The 22389-nt window shown below is 39.0% G+C and overlaps 1 protein-coding gene across 1 annotated transcript in view; it reads right to left on the bottom strand.

The window, feature by feature from the left end:
- Positions 1 to 22389, bottom strand: part of LOC141900180 (neurofibromin-like) — a 63525-nt gene that overhangs the window by 6661 nt on the left and 34475 nt on the right. Inside the window, exons 26-52 of the mRNA XM_074786952.1 lie at positions 22050 to 22228; positions 21126 to 21421; positions 20076 to 20254; positions 19421 to 19650; positions 18807 to 18981; positions 18102 to 18248; positions 17598 to 17690; positions 17046 to 17213; positions 16486 to 16609; positions 15638 to 15814; positions 14820 to 15086; positions 14167 to 14304; positions 13979 to 14041; positions 13760 to 13877; positions 13129 to 13312; positions 12408 to 12582; positions 11786 to 11905; positions 11359 to 11476; positions 10709 to 10849; positions 10090 to 10372; positions 9591 to 9705; positions 9302 to 9394; positions 9050 to 9190; positions 8567 to 8693; positions 8380 to 8467; positions 7647 to 7950; positions 685 to 1023 (exon numbers count right to left, since the gene is read on the bottom strand). Coding sequence (XP_074643053.1) covers positions 685 to 1023; positions 7647 to 7950; positions 8380 to 8467; positions 8567 to 8693; positions 9050 to 9190; positions 9302 to 9394; positions 9591 to 9705; positions 10090 to 10372; positions 10709 to 10849; positions 11359 to 11476; positions 11786 to 11905; positions 12408 to 12582; positions 13129 to 13312; positions 13760 to 13877; positions 13979 to 14041; positions 14167 to 14304; positions 14820 to 15086; positions 15638 to 15814; positions 16486 to 16609; positions 17046 to 17213; positions 17598 to 17690; positions 18102 to 18248; positions 18807 to 18981; positions 19421 to 19650; positions 20076 to 20254; positions 21126 to 21421; positions 22050 to 22228 — 4582 coding nt within the window. The remainder of the gene's footprint in view (positions 1 to 684; positions 1024 to 7646; positions 7951 to 8379; positions 8468 to 8566; positions 8694 to 9049; positions 9191 to 9301; positions 9395 to 9590; positions 9706 to 10089; positions 10373 to 10708; positions 10850 to 11358; positions 11477 to 11785; positions 11906 to 12407; positions 12583 to 13128; positions 13313 to 13759; positions 13878 to 13978; positions 14042 to 14166; positions 14305 to 14819; positions 15087 to 15637; positions 15815 to 16485; positions 16610 to 17045; positions 17214 to 17597; positions 17691 to 18101; positions 18249 to 18806; positions 18982 to 19420; positions 19651 to 20075; positions 20255 to 21125; positions 21422 to 22049; positions 22229 to 22389) is intronic.

Here is a 22389-nt window from a genome sequence, read left to right on the forward strand (position 1 = left end):
TACTGCACCAAAGCAATTCTACAGTACTGTATCACTATGTAGTCACAATGGCCCAGTTAGTAGAGCACAAGACTTGCACCTGATGGGTGAGAAGTTTGGGTCCCGTGTACCTTTGCCATATTTTTGTTTACCACCAATAGTTCCCGGTCTCCACGGAAACAGGTCATCAAAGCTCACTGAGGGTCTCTACAGGCATGGACACATAGATTTTAAATGGCTGCACTTAATTTCATTGCGAATAAATTGAACAGTTTGAAGTTCTGGGCCAAAGGAAATCACCCATGGTTTCCACGGGTATTACTCTAGTAGTAGAGGTATGAATAGAGGTATGGGAGGTATGGGAGGTATGAAAAGCAGTATGGGAGTTATGAATGGAGGTATGGAAGGTATGACAAACAGACCAGACAATCTGATCTTTTATTATAGTAATTCTAATCAAAACTGAGAGTAATTTGACACCAAAAATAGTTGTTTCATTGAAAATGAACTTCTGATTTTTCTAGCTTCTGATTTTGAGAGTATATTGATATTCTTGGTTGAATAGTTGAGCTCTTAAAACGTGCATATACTACTTTTAAAAGAGCGGTCGTAGTGAGGTTTTTGTGGAGGCAGTGGGCAGTACGCGAGGTAGTCGGAGGTGTGAAGTGCAAGGTATAGAAGTCTGGGAGGCGTCGCGATACTCACCAGCACCGTTAATACTAAAGCTTGCGTTGTATATTTAGTCAGTATCTCCGGATCTAACAGCACGTTGTTCTCGTGCGACACTGAACCTAGCGTCGAACGTCCTTTATGGTGGTGATGATGGTGATGATGAATGTTTCTCACCGTCGACGACGACGACAGCTCGGTCGCCGGTTGATGAGTCATCATTAATGGAGCGGACATCGGTGCTTTAGCCGCGGCGGCTGCTTGCGCCTCTGATTTTGTTCGCGGTGTCGGCATACTGCTGCTACGCTGTGTTTTGAAGAGTGGTCTGTTATTAGTTTCTATATCTAGTGATCTCCAGGTTTTTGGATTACTGGCCTGTAGTGTAATATAATCAGTGATCGTCAGGCAAATGTGTGGCTGTTTTACTGTTTCTATATAACATCAATACAATTAAACACCATTCATTGTAACATGCTTCATATCTATACACACTATATACATAGACACTGAACTCCTCAAGGATGTCGGGTGCCAACCATGGAACTCAGGAACTGAACTCAATTCCGCAGTTCCGAGAGTAATAAACTACAACGGAACCTCGTTACAACGAAGTTCAGGGCACCAGAAAATCTGTGCGTCGTAATTGGTATTGCGATGGGTAGACCGATATTTTCTGTTTTTGATAAGCGAAACCGGCAGTTGAAAAGTTTATTCTAACAGTTCCTAATGAAAACCCGTGAACTAGAAATTAGAATAAACTTTTCTATCGTCAACTGAGGGTTACAGTACTATAATAACCAATAGATCTTTACATCTGAGTTCGTTACGAGGTTCAACCGTAGTAAGTATGGCATGAATGAGTGAAACCAGAGTCAAACTAATCAGCAGCATCTGATTCAGTGTCTATGTACGTACAGTCAACCCTCGGTTTTCCGCCCTGATTACAAAAATTCAGTCCATCGTCTCAGTAGAAATGATGTTGAAACCTCAATTGGAACCAACAGCAGCGGATAATAGAGAGTTGACTGTATTAATTACTGGTGATATCATTTACTGAAAATAAAGACATTTAAACATGCTTCACACAGGATCTCATATAATTGATTATACCTGCTGAAATGCGAAATATATACGTAGTATGCATCAGTAAACAGTAGGTTACTGAATGATCCAGAAGTCACTAGTTGCGAAGAGGAGGTATAATGGTCACTGAGAGGTCAATGGCTCAGAGGAGGTCTAATGGTCACTGAGAGGTCAATGGCTCAGAGGAGGTCCGGTGGTCACTGGTCTCTCGTCAGTCCAGGGACATTGATTCGAATTCTAAATCCTGGTGGTGGCACAGTTTCCTCTCTGACCTCTCCATCCCTGGGCCTTGAATATTCGTTAATGCCCTAAGCAGAACTGAGCTCGGGTAAAGATTGCCCTAAGCGGAACTCAGAGGATGTCCTGAATGGAGCTCAGATATGTAGTTGTGGGAGGAAGTTTCTCGGGTTCAATTTTGTTTATTAGCTCGATGACAGGTCTCAAGTCTGGATTAACTCATAAAGATCTGTTTACTGATACAAGTCGTACAACTATACAACCTTAAAACAATCAACATCTCGATACATGAATTACAGAAATTTTTATATATGATCTCAGGTGATTTTCTAGATGATTTAAGGTTGCATTACGTAACATTCATTATTGATTACTACATTAAAAACGAACATCCGTGTCGCGTGTGGCTTCATTCGTCCTAGGAAGAAAACTTCGGAAAGTTATCGCTCTTCACTCTATTGTTAGTAGGAAACGAAACGAACTGAATACGAACTGAAAACATCGAAAACACGTTCAGGATTGAAATAAATGATAGAAGAGGATAATGTGTGATTGTGTGACTGCTAAGAGGGGAGAAGTTTGTTCAAGGCTGAGAAAACCTGCAACTTATGTGTTGGGTTTTATACTCAACTATGGGGGATAGATGTGTTCCTGATCCTGGTTCCTCAGTCTTAGAGCCGGTTCCACAGTCCCGTAACCCATTCCAGTTGTGAACCCAGTTCCACAGTTCTGGATCCAGTTGCACGGTTCAGGATCGAGTAACACATTTCAGGACCCAGTTCCGAAAATCCTGGATCCGTTTTCGCAGTTGTCAATTGAGACTATATTGCGTTAATGTTAAGTGTCAAATGTTTTGACCATTTAAGTCTAGTTTCAACAAGGAACTGTTGAACTGCGTGCTGGTAAGCAGCCTTCACAAGAGGGACGACTGCCTGTCGCCTATCAATGACAATCCCTGGCTATTTGTCATCTCATGAGATAAGAGTCATTGCTTACCATGAATTTATCGCGTTGAGTAAGGGATAGGACGAAGGCGACATCCTTGAGTGTATACAACTGTTCCGCTATTGAGACTGTATTGGGAGTCGCAATCGGTAGCTCTTAGCACTAGATGGCTCAGAGACCATTGACTTTTCACTGACATAAGAGAATAAGACTCCGAATGACTCTCGTAATGAAATACACGGAATGACTGCCAAATAATACGGAACAAACTACAGCGAATGCAAACCATCGAATAATTTGACACAACATTGAAATCTACTACGTGAACTGATTAGAGAAGCAAATTCTAGAAATTGAAGAAATTTCTCGAAGAACGAATAATAATTCGTGGTGGTTTTCAAAGATATATTTGCTTTCAATCAAGGGATGTTCCTCGCTCGCCAGTGCGCGTCTCTCTCACTGGTGAACGAAGAGGTGGAACACTGTAGGGTGAATAACGATGAAAACAGCAGCACATCTGCCATCTGGTGGCAGGCACAGTAATTAACCAATCACTGGAGAGAGAATTACCTTCATTACAGCATCAGATTTTTTTAAAAACTCAAATTGCTTCAAATTACTCCTGATTATGATTAAATAGTGAGTAGAAGACAACTATAATTAATCAAAGAGAATTAAATCATGAAAATTGAATCGAGCATGTCAAACAGCACCCCCTGGTGTCAAAGATGAGTACTAATAATTAAAAGGTGAGTGATTGTGTGAACGGTGCAGGCGGCTACTTAAAACTGAAATCATCATTAACCAATTTGAAGGATGAACCGTAAAATAGTGCCTGACACAAAACACATAAGAATATTGTGTATTTCTAACGAAGAAAAAATCTCATAAAATAAGATGGCTACCAGGCAGCCATATCAGCTGTCGCTACCCTAATTGCAGAGTGAACCATAGAATAGCGGGAGATACAAACACATAGAATATTCAACACTCGAAACTTGTATGTACATAGGCCTATGGGTCTCAACAAACTAATGAAATATTGCTAAGTAAGATGGCTACCAGGCAACCATATCAGCTAACATGTCAAATATTAGAACAATAAAGACATTGAAAAATAAAGAATTTCAGTAAAAAATTAAGTCAATAGAATTGATTAGCTACGTAGAGAAACGTCCATAAAAAATGACATTTTGAAAATGAACGTTGATTTCGTCTGCTTTGCGCTCATGTAACTGTTTATCTCGACTAAAAACTGGTAAATTATTAATCAAGTTTTGAATTGTCGACTCAACTGACCTTCAATGAAGATAAAAACCGTCCACAGCACACTAATATCTGAAAAAGCATGGGGGCTAACAGTGAGTCTTCTCAATCTCTACTTCAAATACCGGGGGGACTGAGAGATTTACTGCTCGGGTAATTTTGAATGTTATTTCTAATTCGGAAAAAAATTTTGCAAGATAAATTAACCTAAATCTGTATGCGTATGATTTTGAGAGTATGAGGGGAGGTCTTACACCCAACTACAACCCAAACGTTCGACCTAGAATTATGCGATATATTGAGAAGACTCATTGTGGCTAACAATAACGCAGTGAATTGCTTGCTACCCATCGGCCATCATGTAAAAGTGACCATTACAAAAAGGTGATGAAACACAAAGTGAATGAATTATTTCTGGGGGGATATCAGCGAAGGGGAGGGGAGGGGCATCAATAGAGGGGGGCTGGTCCTTCTCTGAAAGAAAGCTTGGTCTATAAAATATCAGCCTGGGACATATCAACATCTTCACCGGGATGAATTTTCATATTCCAAAATGTCTGATACATCAAATCTAGAATCAAACCCCAGTTCCACTGCATTTCCGCATTGATTCCACTTTAGTTCCACTGGCTGTGATTCCACTGAGCTCAGTTTGGATTCGACTTCAAACATTGAGAATGAACTAAATCTAACCCTAATAGGGAGTGAAACTTAACTGATGCGAGAGTGGAACTGGATATTTCTAACTTCAAAAGTGCTTAATTCATAATGTAATGTGCAGATATGTGAACTAATTCTGAAATGAGGGTTTCTAATCATAATGAACAAATTTGCATAAAACAATAAAATCATAATAATTACACCGATAATAATTAGTAAAATATGATAAAACAAATTCGTCGAATACAGAAAAAACCTGATGATATCACAGAGTCACTTTCTAGGGCAGAAGCATCTCAAGCTAACCCTGGCAAGTAGTAGGGATCTACCAGCTAAATAGAATTCAGTTCTTCATTTGCGGTAAAGGTGGCAGCACTACACGAAGAACTACGAAATGACCATGATCCGGAAAAAAATATCGCCATGGCAAAAAACTGTTTTCAACAATCTACCACAAAACTGGGTTCATATATTTATTACTCTACTCAACACAATCTATTTGAATATATTTCGAGGGGGAGGGGAGGAGGGAGGAGAGGGGGGCTTCATGAGAAATCGTGCATGACTTGACAAAAAGCGATATTCAATTTTAATGTAAATTTGTATTGTTTGAAATGATCGCAACACATGCAGCAATTATTGGATATATAAACAAAGTGGTCTAAGCAGGTTTAGAGGTGTTACCTGTGACGTCCAGTGGTGGAGAATTGTCATAGATATCAACATAATATCGAATCAGGGGATTTACAAACTAAGACAGCCAGTTGATGAAAAAGTTGGTTTAAGATAACCGGCGGATAAATACCACAGTAACAATTAACTTGTCACTGTATCAACTATCCACTAGTGAACTTAAAGCAACTTTTGAGCAACCGGCCTAAAGTGAGTCATGTAAATAATCCCTTATTGCATTGGATCGCCAATACAACGTCAGTCACGAATGGCTGCATGACCTCTATACCGACCAGACGGACGGACAGACAGACGAATGGATGTTAGCCGAGTGTCTGAGTAGCTACAGTTGAGAGTGATGATAATGACGAATGATTGATTGATTGATGAGTCTTACTGTCATTTTGTTGTTTGCTGCTGCTGCCACTTGATGGGGATCCATTAATTGACAATGGCACTGCAAAGCAAAGCACCTACACACATTGTACCCAGCCTTCAATATTTCATTCATTGAACACTCATAGGTTTCATGATCAATGATTATTGCATCACTCAAAATGTATCCACTTCAGGATCCAGTTTCACAGTCATCGGTTAAGTTTGACAATTACAGACTTTGAATTGTTCATTCCTATAAAAATCTCAGCTACCAGGCAGCCATATCAGCTACAAACTCAAGTATTAGTACAATAAAACATTGAAAAATAGAGAACTTTAGAAGATTACTTTAATCGTTATTTTTATTTCTCAAATGTTTAATTCTGGAGTCATTATCTAACCGAGAACGGTAGAACTGGATCCACAACTGTGGAACTGGTTGCTGGTGGTTGTCAACATGAGATATCTCATATAACTGTTCTGTAGTCATTGGTGCCTCTACCAGAGTAATCTCGTAGCACCACTGAGCCATGCCTCCTGATTGGCTGGCAGAGTGAACAGACTTATATCATCCTCAATGCTCATTAGTCAATTCTGGCAACAATGGCTGACATCGCTGACTACACAAGACACTAAATGTAGCAGCAAACATGAACTCATTGAGACTCATTGATTTATTTGCAATAATGTGAATGGAATATTTGATATCTCGTAAAATATTCATCATAAAACCTTTGAATGTAAAGACATTTTGAGAGGAGAATGTGAGCAAAGATATACTGTAAGTTTGGATCCAGTTCCGACAGTTCTAGGTAAGAATTTGATTCTAATGCGAAAACATCGCTAATGAACTAATTCGAATCCTAGAATCAAACTTCACCAATAACCGTGGAACTAGGATGCTGTTAAGAGGTCAAAGAGAGGTGGGATATAAGAAATAGCTGGTGGTCATCGGGCGAGAGGAAGCATTTACAAAACACCGGAGAAATTCTCATCAACCTTCGCGCGATAGAGATACAGAGCAACCTCTTTAAAACCTTCAACCTAGATAAAATAAGTATCCCAATCATTTTAAAGCGAGATTCTCAAAAAACTGACCGAAGATTAAGAAAATACAAAGAACCCTTCGTTTCATACAAGATTAATATAGATAATAAATATATGTTCCAGAAAATGCGCGAGATACACTAGCTTTCGTTCATATTTCTAGAAAATCAAGAGGATATCTTAAAATCTCATGAAGTGCAGGATGTCCTCACCATGCCACGTAATAAATGGTCACAATTCCTTCAAGCATGAAGATTGACTGTGGATTTTTACCAACTTAGATAAGCACTGAGATTTTGAGAAATGCTGTTCGTAATCGAGAAATTACCAACGAAAGCAGGTGAATCGCATAATCTGAAACACCCTGTAGTATATAGTAGACTATGCAACTGATTGAAACAAATCAAGCACTACCTTCATAGATATCAACGAAGTTTTTGTTTTTTCCTACGAGACACACAAAAGTTTTGAAATGATCATCACAGAATGATAATAATTATAATCGTAATACGCGTGGAGCCTCCTTCAGAACCATATTGCTAAGTCTGAGCTCGTTTTGGTTCTGTTGTGTCTATCGAAACGTCTTGGACCACTTATATGTTCAAGTCACGAGGCAACTGGACTCCTCCAAGTTTAACTTAAACTGGATTCAAATTATGGACATTCAGAATTTGAAATTCAGTAAAAAACCATTTATTCTGAACTCTCACCTGAACTTGCGTAACGTGAGGACCTTTCTGTAACCGAGCAGAAGCCATTGCGTTCTGATCTAACAGATCCCAGCTCTTCTGACGTTTCGTAGTAGCCGCCGCTGTTGTTGCTGCTGTGGCGGCCGCTGCCGGTACCTGCGCTGATGCAGCAGCTACCTCAGCGCACAGACTATCCGTGCTCTGAGACTCGGGTAATGTACGTTGGACTCGATGACGCAGATGACACCTACTGCGAACCTCCTCGGAGAATGCGACCAAAGCCGCCAGATAGGCGACGCTGTCCTGAGTCACTTCAAATTTATCTCTGAAATATACAATAATTCAATGATAATCTAATATCCATCAGGAATTTAACCTGTGACGACATCATTTTAGAAATATTCAGTAGTCTCCCAGTGTTCAATACTGAACGCTACTCAGGGTATTATAAGTAGGTTTCCCACTGAGCGCCTCTCTCTCTCTGCCCCTTTGTCCTCCCTCTCCCTCTCCTCTCACTCTCTACCCTTCTCCTTCCTCTCCCTGCTCCCTCCGTCTTCTCGTTGCCTCCCTAGTCTCTGATCTATCATCAAGAATTCTATGAAATAATTGTTTAACTACCGATTATAGACAATGCTTTCCTGTATAGCTCCTAGAGTAACCCTAAAAATAATAAAGGGATTCAACCCTGATAAAATTTCATGTTTAGGACGGCAGTATTTTTTTCTTCTAATAATTGCGGAGATGTTTTACTTACCGTTTGAAAGGTTTCGCAACCACTGTTAACAGCATGTTCAATATTCGTATAGTTCGTGAAACGGTCGTCTGAGCGTGATGTCTGAATCCTAAACACAAAATATACATTCATTATCACTAACATAACGCATTGTTTTACTGCCGAGCTGAGGGCAGACGATACTTTTGTGCGAGTGTGATTTGATTACCTTTCAATAAATGACCAACTAGAGCGAAGTTGAAATTCTCTTTGAAACTAAGCCCCATCGAATGATCGAGTTGTTTGAAATGCCATTCTAACGGTTCTCTCGTTTCCATCATTACTTTCTCGATGCTCTATAATTACAAAATTGAAAATATTACATTTACAATTCTTGATCCGGTTCCAAAATTGTGAGTTAGAACAGACTCTCAAGTTGAAAATGAACTGATTTTTATTCAGAATCAACTCTAACTCACAATTGTAGAACCGGATCCTCCTGAGTTCAAAGTTAACTCAAACTCACAACTGTGAAACTGGATCCTGAGTTCAGAGTTAACTCAAACTCACAACTGTGAAACTGGATACCGAGTTCAGAGTTAATTCAAACTCACAACTGTGAAACTGGATACGGACTTCAGAGTTAACTCTAACCCACAACCGCAGAACGGGATCCTGAAAGAAATTTCATTTGACCGACCCGCTTACGTACCTCGTTATCAAACATCCTCATATTGTCTAAAGTGTGAAGATTTTGTTCTAATAAAGATAAACCCGCTCCGTACAGATGAACCTCATCTAACTGTAGAATAGATACTGCCACCCAAAACAAATACTTGTGTATCGAAGATTCCTACAATATATCGACACAAATTTTATACAGAGGCGAACGGAGGTGTTGTGGCCTTGGTAAATCCAGGGTTCAAATCCGGTTGGTCGGGTAGCCGGAGATTCTAATACTCACCGAACTGAGTAATGGTTGTAATCTTGTTAAACACATGACTATAGCTTCAATAGGAGTCGTATCTGAACAAGCATCAGAACTTGTGTCTAAAGCCTGAAATATATCGAACATCGAATCCACGTTGAGAATTTACCCTTAGGGGTAACTTAGGTACCCGGGCCTGGTTTCATAGACTGGTATTATCTTCTGAATTAATTAATTTCTAATTTAGTTAGCCCCGGGTTAAAGTAAATACTAGTCTATAAAACCAGCCCCTGGTCTATGTACAAAATTCGAGATTGTTTGTTACCTTCATTAAAGTTCTAAGAAGTTGTTTGATTTCTTTCTCAGTGACGGCTTTACTGATACAGCCAAATACGACGATGGCCCTAGGCTGAAGGGCTGGGTTATATCGAAATGCAAAACTGTAAACCATAACATCAAAATCATTTCACGGGCAGCAACTCAAGGGTTAGAGAGTCACAGACTCTAAGAAGCTTCTAAAACTAGTACCTTCAGGGATCAGTTGCATAGTCAGGGTTAATGTACAAAATCAGCCACCTTACCAAATTAAGCTCATTTTGATTAAATAATCTTAAGACCAGTCCAAGCTCATTTGAATAACCAATCTAACAACTAAAGACTAAGCTCATTTCTTGGTCCTATCGCCAATTTAACAACTTAAGACCAGTCCAAGTTCATTTCTTGGTCCTATTGCCAATGTAACTAGTTTTTAGATAAAAGAATAAACTTGCAACTGGAACAAATAACTATAATCGCGGTAATTCAGTAATTCAATCAATACATACCTCTTAGCTACCGTAGTCCATTGTTGTAACCAGTTACATCTTGGTATATCTTTCATGCAAGCTTCCATAATCTCAAGCAACGCGTCAGTGACGACTTCTAAATTATTGAGAGTCATCTTCTCCTGTTCGGGAGACGTGTAAATGAACGATCTATCTCCGGGTCGAAACGTTGACCTAAATGCACTCACAGCCGCTGACTTCACTTTACTTATACCGAACAACTGATAGAATTTCGGCAACGAAAACTCTGTCAAACTCAACTTCAAGATTCTCAGAGTTTCTTCTGTTCGAAATAAACGTAAAACAATTTCGATGATTCGAGCAATTTACACGATATCAAAATAATATCCCACTTTTTGAGGTTCCTTATATCTAATTGCCAAATCGGTCAATCAGTAAAAGAAGCACATAAACTGAGCACTCACAGGCAGCCTAACAGTCTACTCACTAACAGGCTTTTTGTTTATTACTAATTCACTGCACCATGTTGATGAGGGCCCGGTTGCACAGTTGTGAGTTAAGAGTCCACTCAGAGTTGAAATCAGTTCATTTTCAATGTTTTGATTCTAGAGTCAAATTTAATTTCTGGATCAAGTATTCTCAACAAGCACGTACGTACCTTTGAAGTTGAGTTGTGAACAGGTACATAATGAATGAATGATATTGATAACAAGTCCATGAGTAGAAGCTCGTAGTGATAGTGGTCCAGTCGCAATCAGCAGTGTTACAATGTGAAACAGTAAAGGTAAATGACTAGCAACTGAAAATACAGAGGAGATTACAACATTTACAACTTGAGAATTTCAACAGATCACGACTAAGAAATAAACCATGTCAGGTTCAAAACAGGGGTGGAGGACTCTAAAAAATACAGAAAGAAACTCTTTCACTATCAGGATTGTCAGGGGTGGAGAGCTTGGAGAACTGCAGGAAGAAACTCTTTCACTGTTAGTATTCAAACTAACAAATGTCGGGGGTGGAGAGCTCAGAGACGAACCACAAAAAGAAACTCTTTCACTGTAAGGATTCAAACGATCAAATGTCGGGGGTGGAGAGCTCAGAGAAGAACCACAAAAAGAAACTCTTTCACTGTTAGGATTTAAACTATCAAATGTCGGGGGTGGAGAGCTCAGAGACGAACCACAAAAAGAAACTCTTTCACTGTTAGGATTCAAACTATCAATTGTGAGGGGTGGAGAGCTCAGAGAACTAAAGAAAGAAACTGTTGTCTCAATGGTACGCAATGACCTCTAAACAGTTGTTGCTTACCGTCTAGTGAATTGTTGAATGATAACATGAGTAAATATCGAGCTAATATAGCAATATCATCCCACATGAGATGTTGTTCTAAAGTAGGAGTTGGTGACATACACGTCTTCTCAATAAGCTACAAAGAAAACAAATAAACAAATCACTCTAAACATTCAACAGGTTTTACTGATCAGATAATATTCAATTCAGGAGCCAAGTCCCACAGTTCCGAGTTCAAACTGCAGCGATATTCACAAACATTTTCTAACTTAGTTGGTTGCTAATTATATAATCAAACTATAAGTTGAAGTAGTAAGGAACTTAGCAAGAAACAAGGCATAGTAAGGTTTTATGAATATGTTTGCTGGAATCTGGAATTAGACACATTTGACCTAATTTTTAACAGGAAGAACTGTGGACTGCAGATGCTAGAAGATATATTTACCCGACACAGCCTGCCGATGACTTTACGAGATACTAATTGAACGTTAGCCGAAGCTAACGCCACCGCCGTATCAGCCATTATTTCAGCATGAATAGAACCTAATCCACCGGCGACACTTCTCTACAAATACAAAACAACACAAACAGTTCAAAGTCTAAGCATGAAACGGCTATGATTGACATGTTTTCCTCATTGAAAACATGACGTAACCACAATGGGGAACCTGCCCAAGCAAGCTATCCCGCCACATGGCGCGACGAGCATAAGGTCATCCGTCATCAAAATAAATTCATCTTCAATGAACTTTGACCTGGATTTTAAGACTCCCAAATCCATATATCATCACAGCACCCACCAAATATACAATACTTTCATTCTTCCACTCGATAACCGGTATAGTGTATAGTTTTCATAAATGATTGATTCATTGAAAAATTCGTTCGGATTAAATTGAAATGTAGAAGAAATCGAACGATCTACTAGCAAACCTGGTGGATCCTCGTCTGCCATACGTGGAATCCCTGATCGCCGCAGTAGCGCTGCTGGTACCCGATTGGCAATTAAACGAAAAATTTGAGTTTTCGACTCTTTCATGAAACCGTAACGTTATTCCAAATCTTACCTTGATGAAACTATCGAGCACCATATCTAACAGTTCGCCGACTTGTCCGATGTTTCCCCAGATTTTCGCCTGTATCGACGGGTACATTTCGACTTCCTCGATCGTCATAGTGATCAGTTTATCGAGTATTAGCGATACTTTCTGCTTCCGTTGTTCGTCGGTTTGTCGACAAAATCTACAAATTACGCAACCCGATAATATCAGCATTTTACAACTTGTGTTGATTCAAGGATAAACAGTACATTCTCATTAAAAAAATCTTCAGCTATAGGAATTGTATTGGAAAAATGCCTTCAATGATGTACATCAAGTCTTCATACATAAAAGGGGACAGCATTGAAGCCACTGAAATGTACAGCAGTTGAACTCGCTTTAGTGGTCAACAGATTACTGAGGTCTTCTCTATTTCTAGTGTCCCAATTTGTATTTCAAATTCAATTTACTAAATATAAGTAATCATTTGAACGAGTCATCATTGAATTTCGTTAAATTACTGAAGTCTTGTCGAATTCTCGATTCAATTGTGTAAGTTGTCATTTAGATAAGTCACCAATGTAATGATCATCACAACTACATACGACGACTTCAACCCCAAGTTTTACAGTAGTTCATTAAGCTATAAACATATAATCCTAAAATTGAATCTGAACCAAATTCTTTTAGAAACTAAATCAGTCCATAGCATTTAATGCAATGTGGTGGCAATATGTATAATACTGACCTGGTCAGATTAGGTAACCATGGCGTCATGTACTCCAAACACAAATGTTTCATTTCGATATTCGAATTACGGAAACCTTGAATACATTCTTCCAGAAATTCCAGAGTTAAATGTGGTTCTTTCTCGGCTAATTTCTCACTGATCGATTTGATGAATATGGTATTATTCGCCGGGATGCACAGACCTAGAAATCGGAAAATACGACATGAAATTGAAACAGAGCCGACTCCTGGGAGGACTAGGAAACTATCAGGAATGGGAGAAAGAAACGCCGAGGAGCCTTCTTCGCAGACACATAGGATAGATGATTCGTTTTCAATACCATGGAATAATACTGGGGTCAGTCAACCATTTTTTTTGGACCCAGTAGTCATAAGTTTCACATAAGACCAGTCTAAGATCATTTTGGTTCCATGGTCAATCTAACAACCTGAGACCTTAACTTGTGTTAGTTCTAAAATCTAAAACTTCACACCAGTCTAAGATCATTTTGGGTTCATAACCAATCTAATGACTGAAGATCTTAAGGATTTGAGACCATCAATAGCGTGATGAGATTGTAACTGGAGCCCTGGGGCTGAAACTGACAGTCATGGATCAGGGATGGTCAGCACCTAATAATGAAACTTACCATTGGTTTCGAGAAGTTGTCCTTCGATTCTAAGATCAAATGTTTGTGTAAGAGCACAGAGTAGATTGTACGCAGCTGATCTGAGGCTAGGATCGCAACTTCCTAGATTCAACAACGCCTACAAAACACAAGCAAACAACATAATCACCTATTCTCATTAAATAAAGCAAGGTGTTATCTCGTAACATATTTGAAGAGAGAAAGAGAGAGGTGTCTTACTATATTGAGTAAAGTTCCTGGAACATCTTTTGGTCGGATTTTCGTATGAACAGTTACAGAATCCTGTAACAGAAGGGGGGTATGTTGAATAACTGGAGCAGCAGGCGATGGGCAAGCAGACGGGCTGGATGTTGAATTGATGGAAATCAGCAGACGGGGGATGGATGTTGAATTGATTGAATATTTACCGGTTGAGTTAGAGCCCATCTCATACGAACTCTAATGATGGCAGCTACTATACTATCACAGTCATTGTGTATAAATGAAAGAGGACCGCTTTCATTGGATATCGTTAACGTGAACTGATTATCATCAACGTGACAAACCTACAAATAATACGACTGTATATATATTTCTGGGATCAGAGAATGGGGAAGAGAGGAGAGAATGGGGAGAGAAGAATAGAGGTGTGGGAGGGGAGACATAAGGATATTGAGGGGAGAGAAGAGAGGCAGAGCAACATGACAGACCTACAAAGAATACATCTGCATGAGGAGAGAATCCCACAATGATATATATTGTGGGATATCATTGTGGGATTCTCTCCTCATCGCGTCAACACGGATATTGTGTTTTACCTATCGTGATACATCTGCATACAATATTACTAAGACTAAGGTAGAGGGGGAAAGAGATGAGGGAAAGAGAAATTTGATAAACCAACGAATAACTTAACAGCAACATATTAGGCATATAGATGAAGGAGATAAATTGAGAGGGGAAGGGCAGAAGAGGACAGGATGGTAGAAGAGGTTGTGAGTTAAGGGAGAGCAAATAGATGAAGTATAATACCAAGGGTGAAGATGAAATCAGACCATTGTTTAAACTGTTCAATAAATACCTCCTCGATTTCTGACGCGTAGTAAACATCATTGAGTAGCACGTGGATTCCGAGCACTTTACTCTTTTCGGATGATGTCACTTGAATCGCACTCTGTCCGACTTTTATGGCGACTTTCGTATCTTTATGCGACAGTTTGAGAGCGTTGTTAAACACTTTCAGATCCTCCTCGAGCGACAGCGTGCCGGGCGGCAGTTTCTGGTGGTCGGTGTCGATGAAATCAGTCAGTCTCGTCGGATGATCGATGAATATCAGTTTACGATTGTTCTACACGAAATAAAACACATTCAAATCAATTTTTTTTCGTAACATGGGGCCCAGTTCCACACAGTTCATTTACAGTGTTTTAACTCAAAACTGTGAAACTGGGATCTTGTCTTAACCGTTCTGGTGATACATGTATGTAGGATTCTGTTTCACATTTGTCATTTAACTTTGACTCTTACACTCAAAACCGATGTCAATGAAGTCTGAGTCTTTACGTCAAAACTAGTTCATCGCCATTACTTTGACCATTTTGAGAAAATTTGTATACACTTTTATACTGGTAAGACAGTTAATCCAGTGTATGTGTAAGATTAATGAACTCTGGAATTTTCACATATCTTCACATTCTTTTTTTCATATTTTACGATACATAATTTTATAATGTTTCACACATTTTCACTTTGAGGTACAATGTCATCATATAAGTGGTTACTGTGGAAAAGCAGATTTTTCACAAGTTTTCTTAAATTTTTTCATAATTGTTTTTAAGAAGACATTCGTATTTCACATTAATCCGACTCCTAACAGTGCCAAGTCACACATGGACTTACCTTCAACGGATTAAGAATACGATCGTGGTATTTGGTATATTCTCTGACCCACGAGTTACAGTTATAAATGTAAGCCGCTTGGATATTCTGATAAACACATTCGGGCATCACGAAAAACCATTTGGATAAAAAGTCAGCCTGAAACCCAGGACCAGTAGACTTTAACGACCACAAATACTGAAAAAATACGTTTATAATTATCATTTCTCAAATGCGAAAATCAGAGGCCGATCCAGAGGTCACTTCAGATCATAGTACAAACAGAAAAGGCAGGGCTGACAATATCCTGAAAGCGCTGCGAGTAGTTGAATATTTCATTGAAATATGAAAGAAATTTTCAAATTAAAACCGGTAATCAACAGTAAGACCCTCAGTATTATCTTTCACATTTCTGTACGCAATAAACATATCAAATTGGCATTTATTTCTCCTGAGAATATGGTTGCAAAAATACTGAAAACCAGCAAGAGTTTGCAGCGCTTAAGGGCACTTTTCCAAAAAAGAAGGGGTTCCAAAAAGAAAATAGCCTCTTATTAGCTGAGTAGCCCAAGGAAAAATTTCTGACTATTTTTATTCTTAGTGTGCAGGGATTCTACATTTTATTAAAATATCTCCTAATAATTCTCCATTCCTGTTAACTGACAGTCTTATAGCAGCTTAGGTTTAAAATGTTATTTTATTCTGATGAAGGGCACTAAGGGCCAGATATTCTTATCAAAATATGAAAGACGCACAAAAATCTCGACCATAGAGGGTACTACCTTTATCAAATTGTTTGTGGATCCGCTCCCATTAAGTACCCCACTCTCTTTATCTCTGGCCCTCAAACTGCGTCGATTTAAACTTACCCTAAATCGGTTATCAGCGCATGTGTGCGTGAAGTCGATCACTAATTCAAATGGCTTATGGTAGTACGGTTTCAGCGTTAGTAGAACGTGGTAAATTAATAGATCACCATTCACTTCACCAACTCTACAAAATCAAATACAATATACATCACTGAAAAACATAAGGATTTTATCAACACTCCAACCATTTCTATGGTACATGGAGGGAGACTATAAAGTATACAATATTTACAATCAACAGAAAATATGAACTAGTCTTTTCAAAATATAACAAAGTTATTAACAATATATACCGGTACATACACTATTTACAACATACTAATTATTGGAGGGATCTATATACATCTATCCTCTTAATTTTGCAAAGTTAATGAATCTTATCACTAGTACGCCCCCAGGTGGTTTACATGAGCATCGCATTGCAGCGAGCCAGAAACTTTCAGGAATCAGTGAACACAGTAAATGAGAGGAGGCAGTTTGAAGCCAGTCAGCCAGCCACACCTGGTCGCGATGGGCTCTCGAGTTTCCACAGTCACTTGTCTATTGAAACCGACACTTACTTGTATCTGCGAGCTATGTAGTAGAACACAGGATGTCCCAGTTTACTAGTTCCAGCCTGATAGAATATATTCAAAGCTTTCACCGATTTGAATTCATCTTTCTCGTGCATGTTGTGTTTAGACATCAACTCTTCAAATTTCGTGCTCGTCATATCGACGCTGCTCCATCTGAATAAGACAGGTTTCTTCGTTAGATCTGATAGCTCTCAACATACGGTAAAACATCTGAATCAGTTCGTCTAAAATCATTCTTACAGTCAGAATTAACTGCTTTACAGCAGAACTGGATCCAATCATATAATAAGTCATTATATTTGATTTAAAATGAAGCATTTTTTTATGAATTGAGTAGATATCAACCATTAAAAAAATCTTTGATCCACCCAGGTCCTTGTTCCGCAGTTATTTGTTAAGTTTTTCGAGTTCTAGGGTCAAAACATCACCGAGAACTGTGTAACCGAGTCCAGGATCTACGATATAACTGAGAACTATGTTACCAGTTCTAGGAGTAAACTGACTGTATTGACCCTCAGGGGATGGTACACAACTTACTGTGAGTCTAGTGGCCGATGTTCCGGCGGACCTAAGTAAGCTAATAACGTCGCCATTTTGTCAAATGGTCTCCTCCCCACAGCCCTGTGATCCCTAGAAAATAATACACAAGATGAGTTCGAGGAGTAAGGCGCAATCATCCTCCCTCGACAGAGATTCGAACCTGATAGCATCGCGAGACTCCGCTATCGAATAAATCCTGCCTACTTAGCCCGAGTGCGCAGATACATACGCAGCTTGGCCACATTGCAAAACTTGCAACACCAATCAGATTGCCATTGTACCTTGTGAGGTGAATTTCATGGATAAATTTAAGAAACCGGGGCTACAATAAAACGCCATTTCCGATTGGCTAATAATGACATCATCTAAGCTGTGCATTAATCGGCACACACGGTGCAATGTGGTAGGGTTTCATGCTATGGCAGAGACACTCAATGCCATCAGGTTTGAGTCCCCACCGAGGGAAGATGAGGCGGCACAATAGGAATGTTTTCTACTGACCGACTGCTCGATAAATAATCTCCTATTTTTTCCTGATTCATCCACAGTAATCGATGTAAAGCCAGAACATTCGCGTCGTTTATAAACGACACTTGATGATTATAATTATCGGTATCTTCGATATCCGACGTAATTTCCATGAAAAACCTACAAAAATATATTCAAAATATGTAGATCTTCAGTCATAAATACATCTAAAATTTCACATATTCATCCAAAATACATCTTGAATATAACATTTTCAACCAAAAATCTATCTAAATTTTCAGTATCATCAAAACTTATGTTTGAGTTCAACAGCTGTAAATAAAAATTTCGCTAGAGTTAAAATATTTGACAATGAACCAATTTCAACTCTAGTGAGTTACCGTAACTCCAACACATACGTAACTAAGGAACTCAGTCCTGAATTTCAACTAACAAAGCTATGAAAATGTGGGTTGTTTATAGTTCATTACAAATCTGATCAAGAATAAGTCAAGACAATATCAATGCTGATGATATCGAATTTTTTCCAGTTTGTTTTCTTTTCTTTAACTAATTCTCTCCATGCAATTTGAAACATCAAAACTTATAGATTTGCTCTTATTTCAATGACACTGACATACATGGGGCATTATATGTAGACATACAAACATACATTACACACACATACATACGTACATAAGACATACATTACTAAGTTTCTACGTAAATGTGACTAACCTTCGTCCGGCTTCGAAGTTACTTTTAAGGAATGTATTGAACGGTTTCATGTGTTGTTCCTTCGTGAACTGAACGTGATTCGCGATATTCTGCATGATTTTACAACATAACGTCAAACCACGTTTGATTTTAGGTGGAGTCTCTTGGTTTATAATACCAGATTCATTTGGGGCCACTGCAGTGAAAAAAAGATATCAAACAATGTGAATTCACATCAAAATTTTAATCTTCAGAATCAAGTTCTACAGTTGTGAGTTAAGATTCGACGCAGATTCACTCATTGAAAATGAACTAATTTCATCTCAAGAGGTAAATTTCACTCACAACTGTGACAGGCTGATTACGGTATACTCCTTCACTTCGTTGCACAGGTCTGGGGCAGATTTAGGGGGTGGTCCCAGAGGCCAGACTCCTGCCTCCTAATTGAGGTTGCCCTTTTTGTCAAGACAGCAGGCGTGAAAACCCATGAATTTGAAGTGGGACCCGGCTTGTGGCCTTGACATGGCAGCTTCATCCGGAAAATGCCTTATCTTAGCTCATTATCAACCTGGCCGCAGACTTAGACATTTGACTATGAACTTTTAAAGAGAAAGTAAGTAATAAAACTGACTGACCTATAGCTGGGTTAATAAACCTCAGGAATATAATGGTTCCTATCACAGTCCATACAGCCTCGCGGCTACTCTGTTGAAATCTTTGAGTTACAACTTGATATAAACAATGGCACATACTGCGTAATTTATGCGGGAATTGAGGAGCAGACGCCACAATGGCGTTGAATATCTGCTGCGTCAGATCCATCAGATTCTGTTGATTCTCATCTTCCTCCTCGCCTTCCTCTAATCTACAATTATCAAAATGAACACATAATATTCATGAATTCTCTTATGTAAAACTTATCTTCCCTTGGCAGGGACTCAAATCTGATGACGTCATGAGACTCTGCTACGGCATGAAACTGCCTGCCCGAAAATGCAGAAATACTTTTCTAGATATATTTTTTCTATACAGGGACTACAAAGAAGGGGGTATCAAGCCACCCCTCCACAACACATTTCATTAACTCAAAATTCAAAATATGAAAAAAAATTATTTACAAAAAAAAAAGTTATCAAATTTCTGAACCTTTCTACATGGGGAGAATCCCATACTCCCTTACAAAACTGCGCTGTCAGATCTTGTGATCCCAGAACCCCTTTCAGTACGAGTACTTCACTAATTAGTCCCCCCCCACATCACGCGGCATCAATACAGAATTTAAATACTCACCTAGCCGAATCAACCTCATAAGATAATAACTGTTTTTCCTCAGCGAGTAAATCCATGATTAATGGATTTAATAAATTACGTAGATAACTCTGACCATAGATTTTAAATCCAAATACCATTATTTTACTGGCTAAACTGCTGCCTCGGAACAGAGTCTGCATGCTTTCAGCTATATCAACCTACAAATCATTAAAATCATTTCATTTTATCATTTGTTGAATCAGTTTCAATGAATGGATGAATTTATTTTCACAAATATGCGAATATGGGTATAAAAATTTTGTTTGATTACTAGGTATGTGAATTGAAAATTTATATATTCGAGGAGGACATCCCCGAGCCGTAAGAGCTGTACCTAAAAGGGGGATGCCCTCTAAAGTTACAGGGCTTTTAGTGCTTAAAGTAACAAGTTTCATTGAAATATTCAATTTTCCGATACATTATGAAAAATTTCATAATAGTTCAAATTAATTAACGTTAAGACACTCAATAACATCTTTCACATTCCTATAAAAGCATTAAACAAATTGGCATTTTCTGGACAAAATAGGAAAAAATTCTGAAAATCAGTAACAGTTGACACTGAGTTTATTATCAGTGATATCAAGATACATTCATTAATCCGGGAATGAGGAATTCAGGTACCAGGTATGTTTCTAGATGAAAGCAATTCACTAGAGTTGGGGTCATGGGTAGGCTAGGTGAACTGTATAAGACGATACTGCATACACTGAATTGATGAATAATAAGGATACTCAATCTCTACCCTCACCTTTCTCCCTCTCCTCTCTTCCCCTCTCTCTTGTCTTTCTTCCTCTCCAAATCTCGCTCCCTTGTCTCAGCTTCTCCCCCTCTCACTCCTACTTTCATTCTCCTCTCTTTTCTTCTCTCTCTCTCTGTCAATCTCCCTCCCTCTTTTTCCTCTCTTCCTCTCCCAATCTCCCTCCCTCTTTTTCCTCTCTTCCTCTCCCAATCTCCCTCCCTCTTTTATTCTCTCTGCCCTCCCTCTCTCCCTATCCCTCTCTCTTTCTCCCTCTCAGTAATACTGACCTCTTTTGTGAACATGTTCCACAGTAATTGATAGAGCAAATGCTTCGCATCAAACAAAGTCACTAAAACCTTCGCTAATTCATCCATGTGTTGAAATGATACGACCGTTGTTAAAGCCATCGCTATCGGTAACTCTCCGTTATCACCAATCATTGTTACTAACTCGACCAATCGATCGAACCGATCGGCCAGCGCCGTCTCTGCCAATGTTTCGAATTCGGTTCCCTGCTGGAGAATCTTCGTTAGAACTTCCATGAACGCGGCGCGAGTTTGCGGATCGTTGTGGTATCCTAAACCTGTGCGAAACGAACACGAACGGAATTTAGAGCAGATCGAATCCAAAATGTTTCCTTGAACTAGTAGTTTACGTGACATTTCGACTATATCCTAAAACTCGTCTTAACGAACAACAAAATTATGAGATATAAATATACATCTTGTAGCAACGTAATTCACAGTTAAATATAAGGGATATATATGAATATAAACTCAGTCCCACAGTTGCCTCTAGAACTTAGTCCTTTTCCAATATTCCAACCTTAGAATCAAATCTTAACTGCGCACTGCATTTTTTAGCGTTAAGTGCAGAGTTATTGAATACCGGCTGACCAGTTTGTGATGCCATTACGTACAGTAGTAAAAAGACTATCCGTCCCTCTAAATGCCTGTCATAGTTCAAACTTTCTAGATAGATATAGTGTAAAAAACACCTGTGGATTTCTTGTTCGTCGACAAACAATATGAAAACTCTCATTCTTTGTCAGGACAACACATCGATTGGGAACTAATTGGAAACCATTGTTCAATCAGGACTATTGACAGTTGAGTTCAATGAGCTTGCCCTTTGCCCTATCTACACTGTTGACAGTTTATGCGAGACGACGTACGTATATGAAATAGATACAGATACACTCGGATACATACCTATAGCATGTCGTAATCCGCTGTCGATATTAGCGTTCAGTAAATTAGACATGGCGATAACCGTACTGTTGCGTAACGCGCTGAGATTGGAATTCGATCTTTTACGCGCCGGATCCATAGCTTTATCTTCAGCTTCTTCGGCGCAATCGTTTAACAAATTCATGAATAACGTGTAATACCTGAAAAGCAGTGAGGAAAGTCATTCGGGGTTTCAACTTACAGGGGGGTGAGATTCCGCGCCTTCAAATCAGTAACTCCGCGTAGTTGAAAATTTCATGAATGAATCATGGGTTTAGTTTCATACATGTGGAAAAAAATAGACGAAGTGAAAGTCATTCAC

Source organism: Tubulanus polymorphus, chromosome 2, assembly GCF_964204645.1.
Source record: "Tubulanus polymorphus chromosome 2, tnTubPoly1.2, whole genome shotgun sequence".
NCBI lineage: Eukaryota > Metazoa > Nemertea > Palaeonemertea > Tubulaniformes > Tubulanidae > Tubulanus > Tubulanus polymorphus.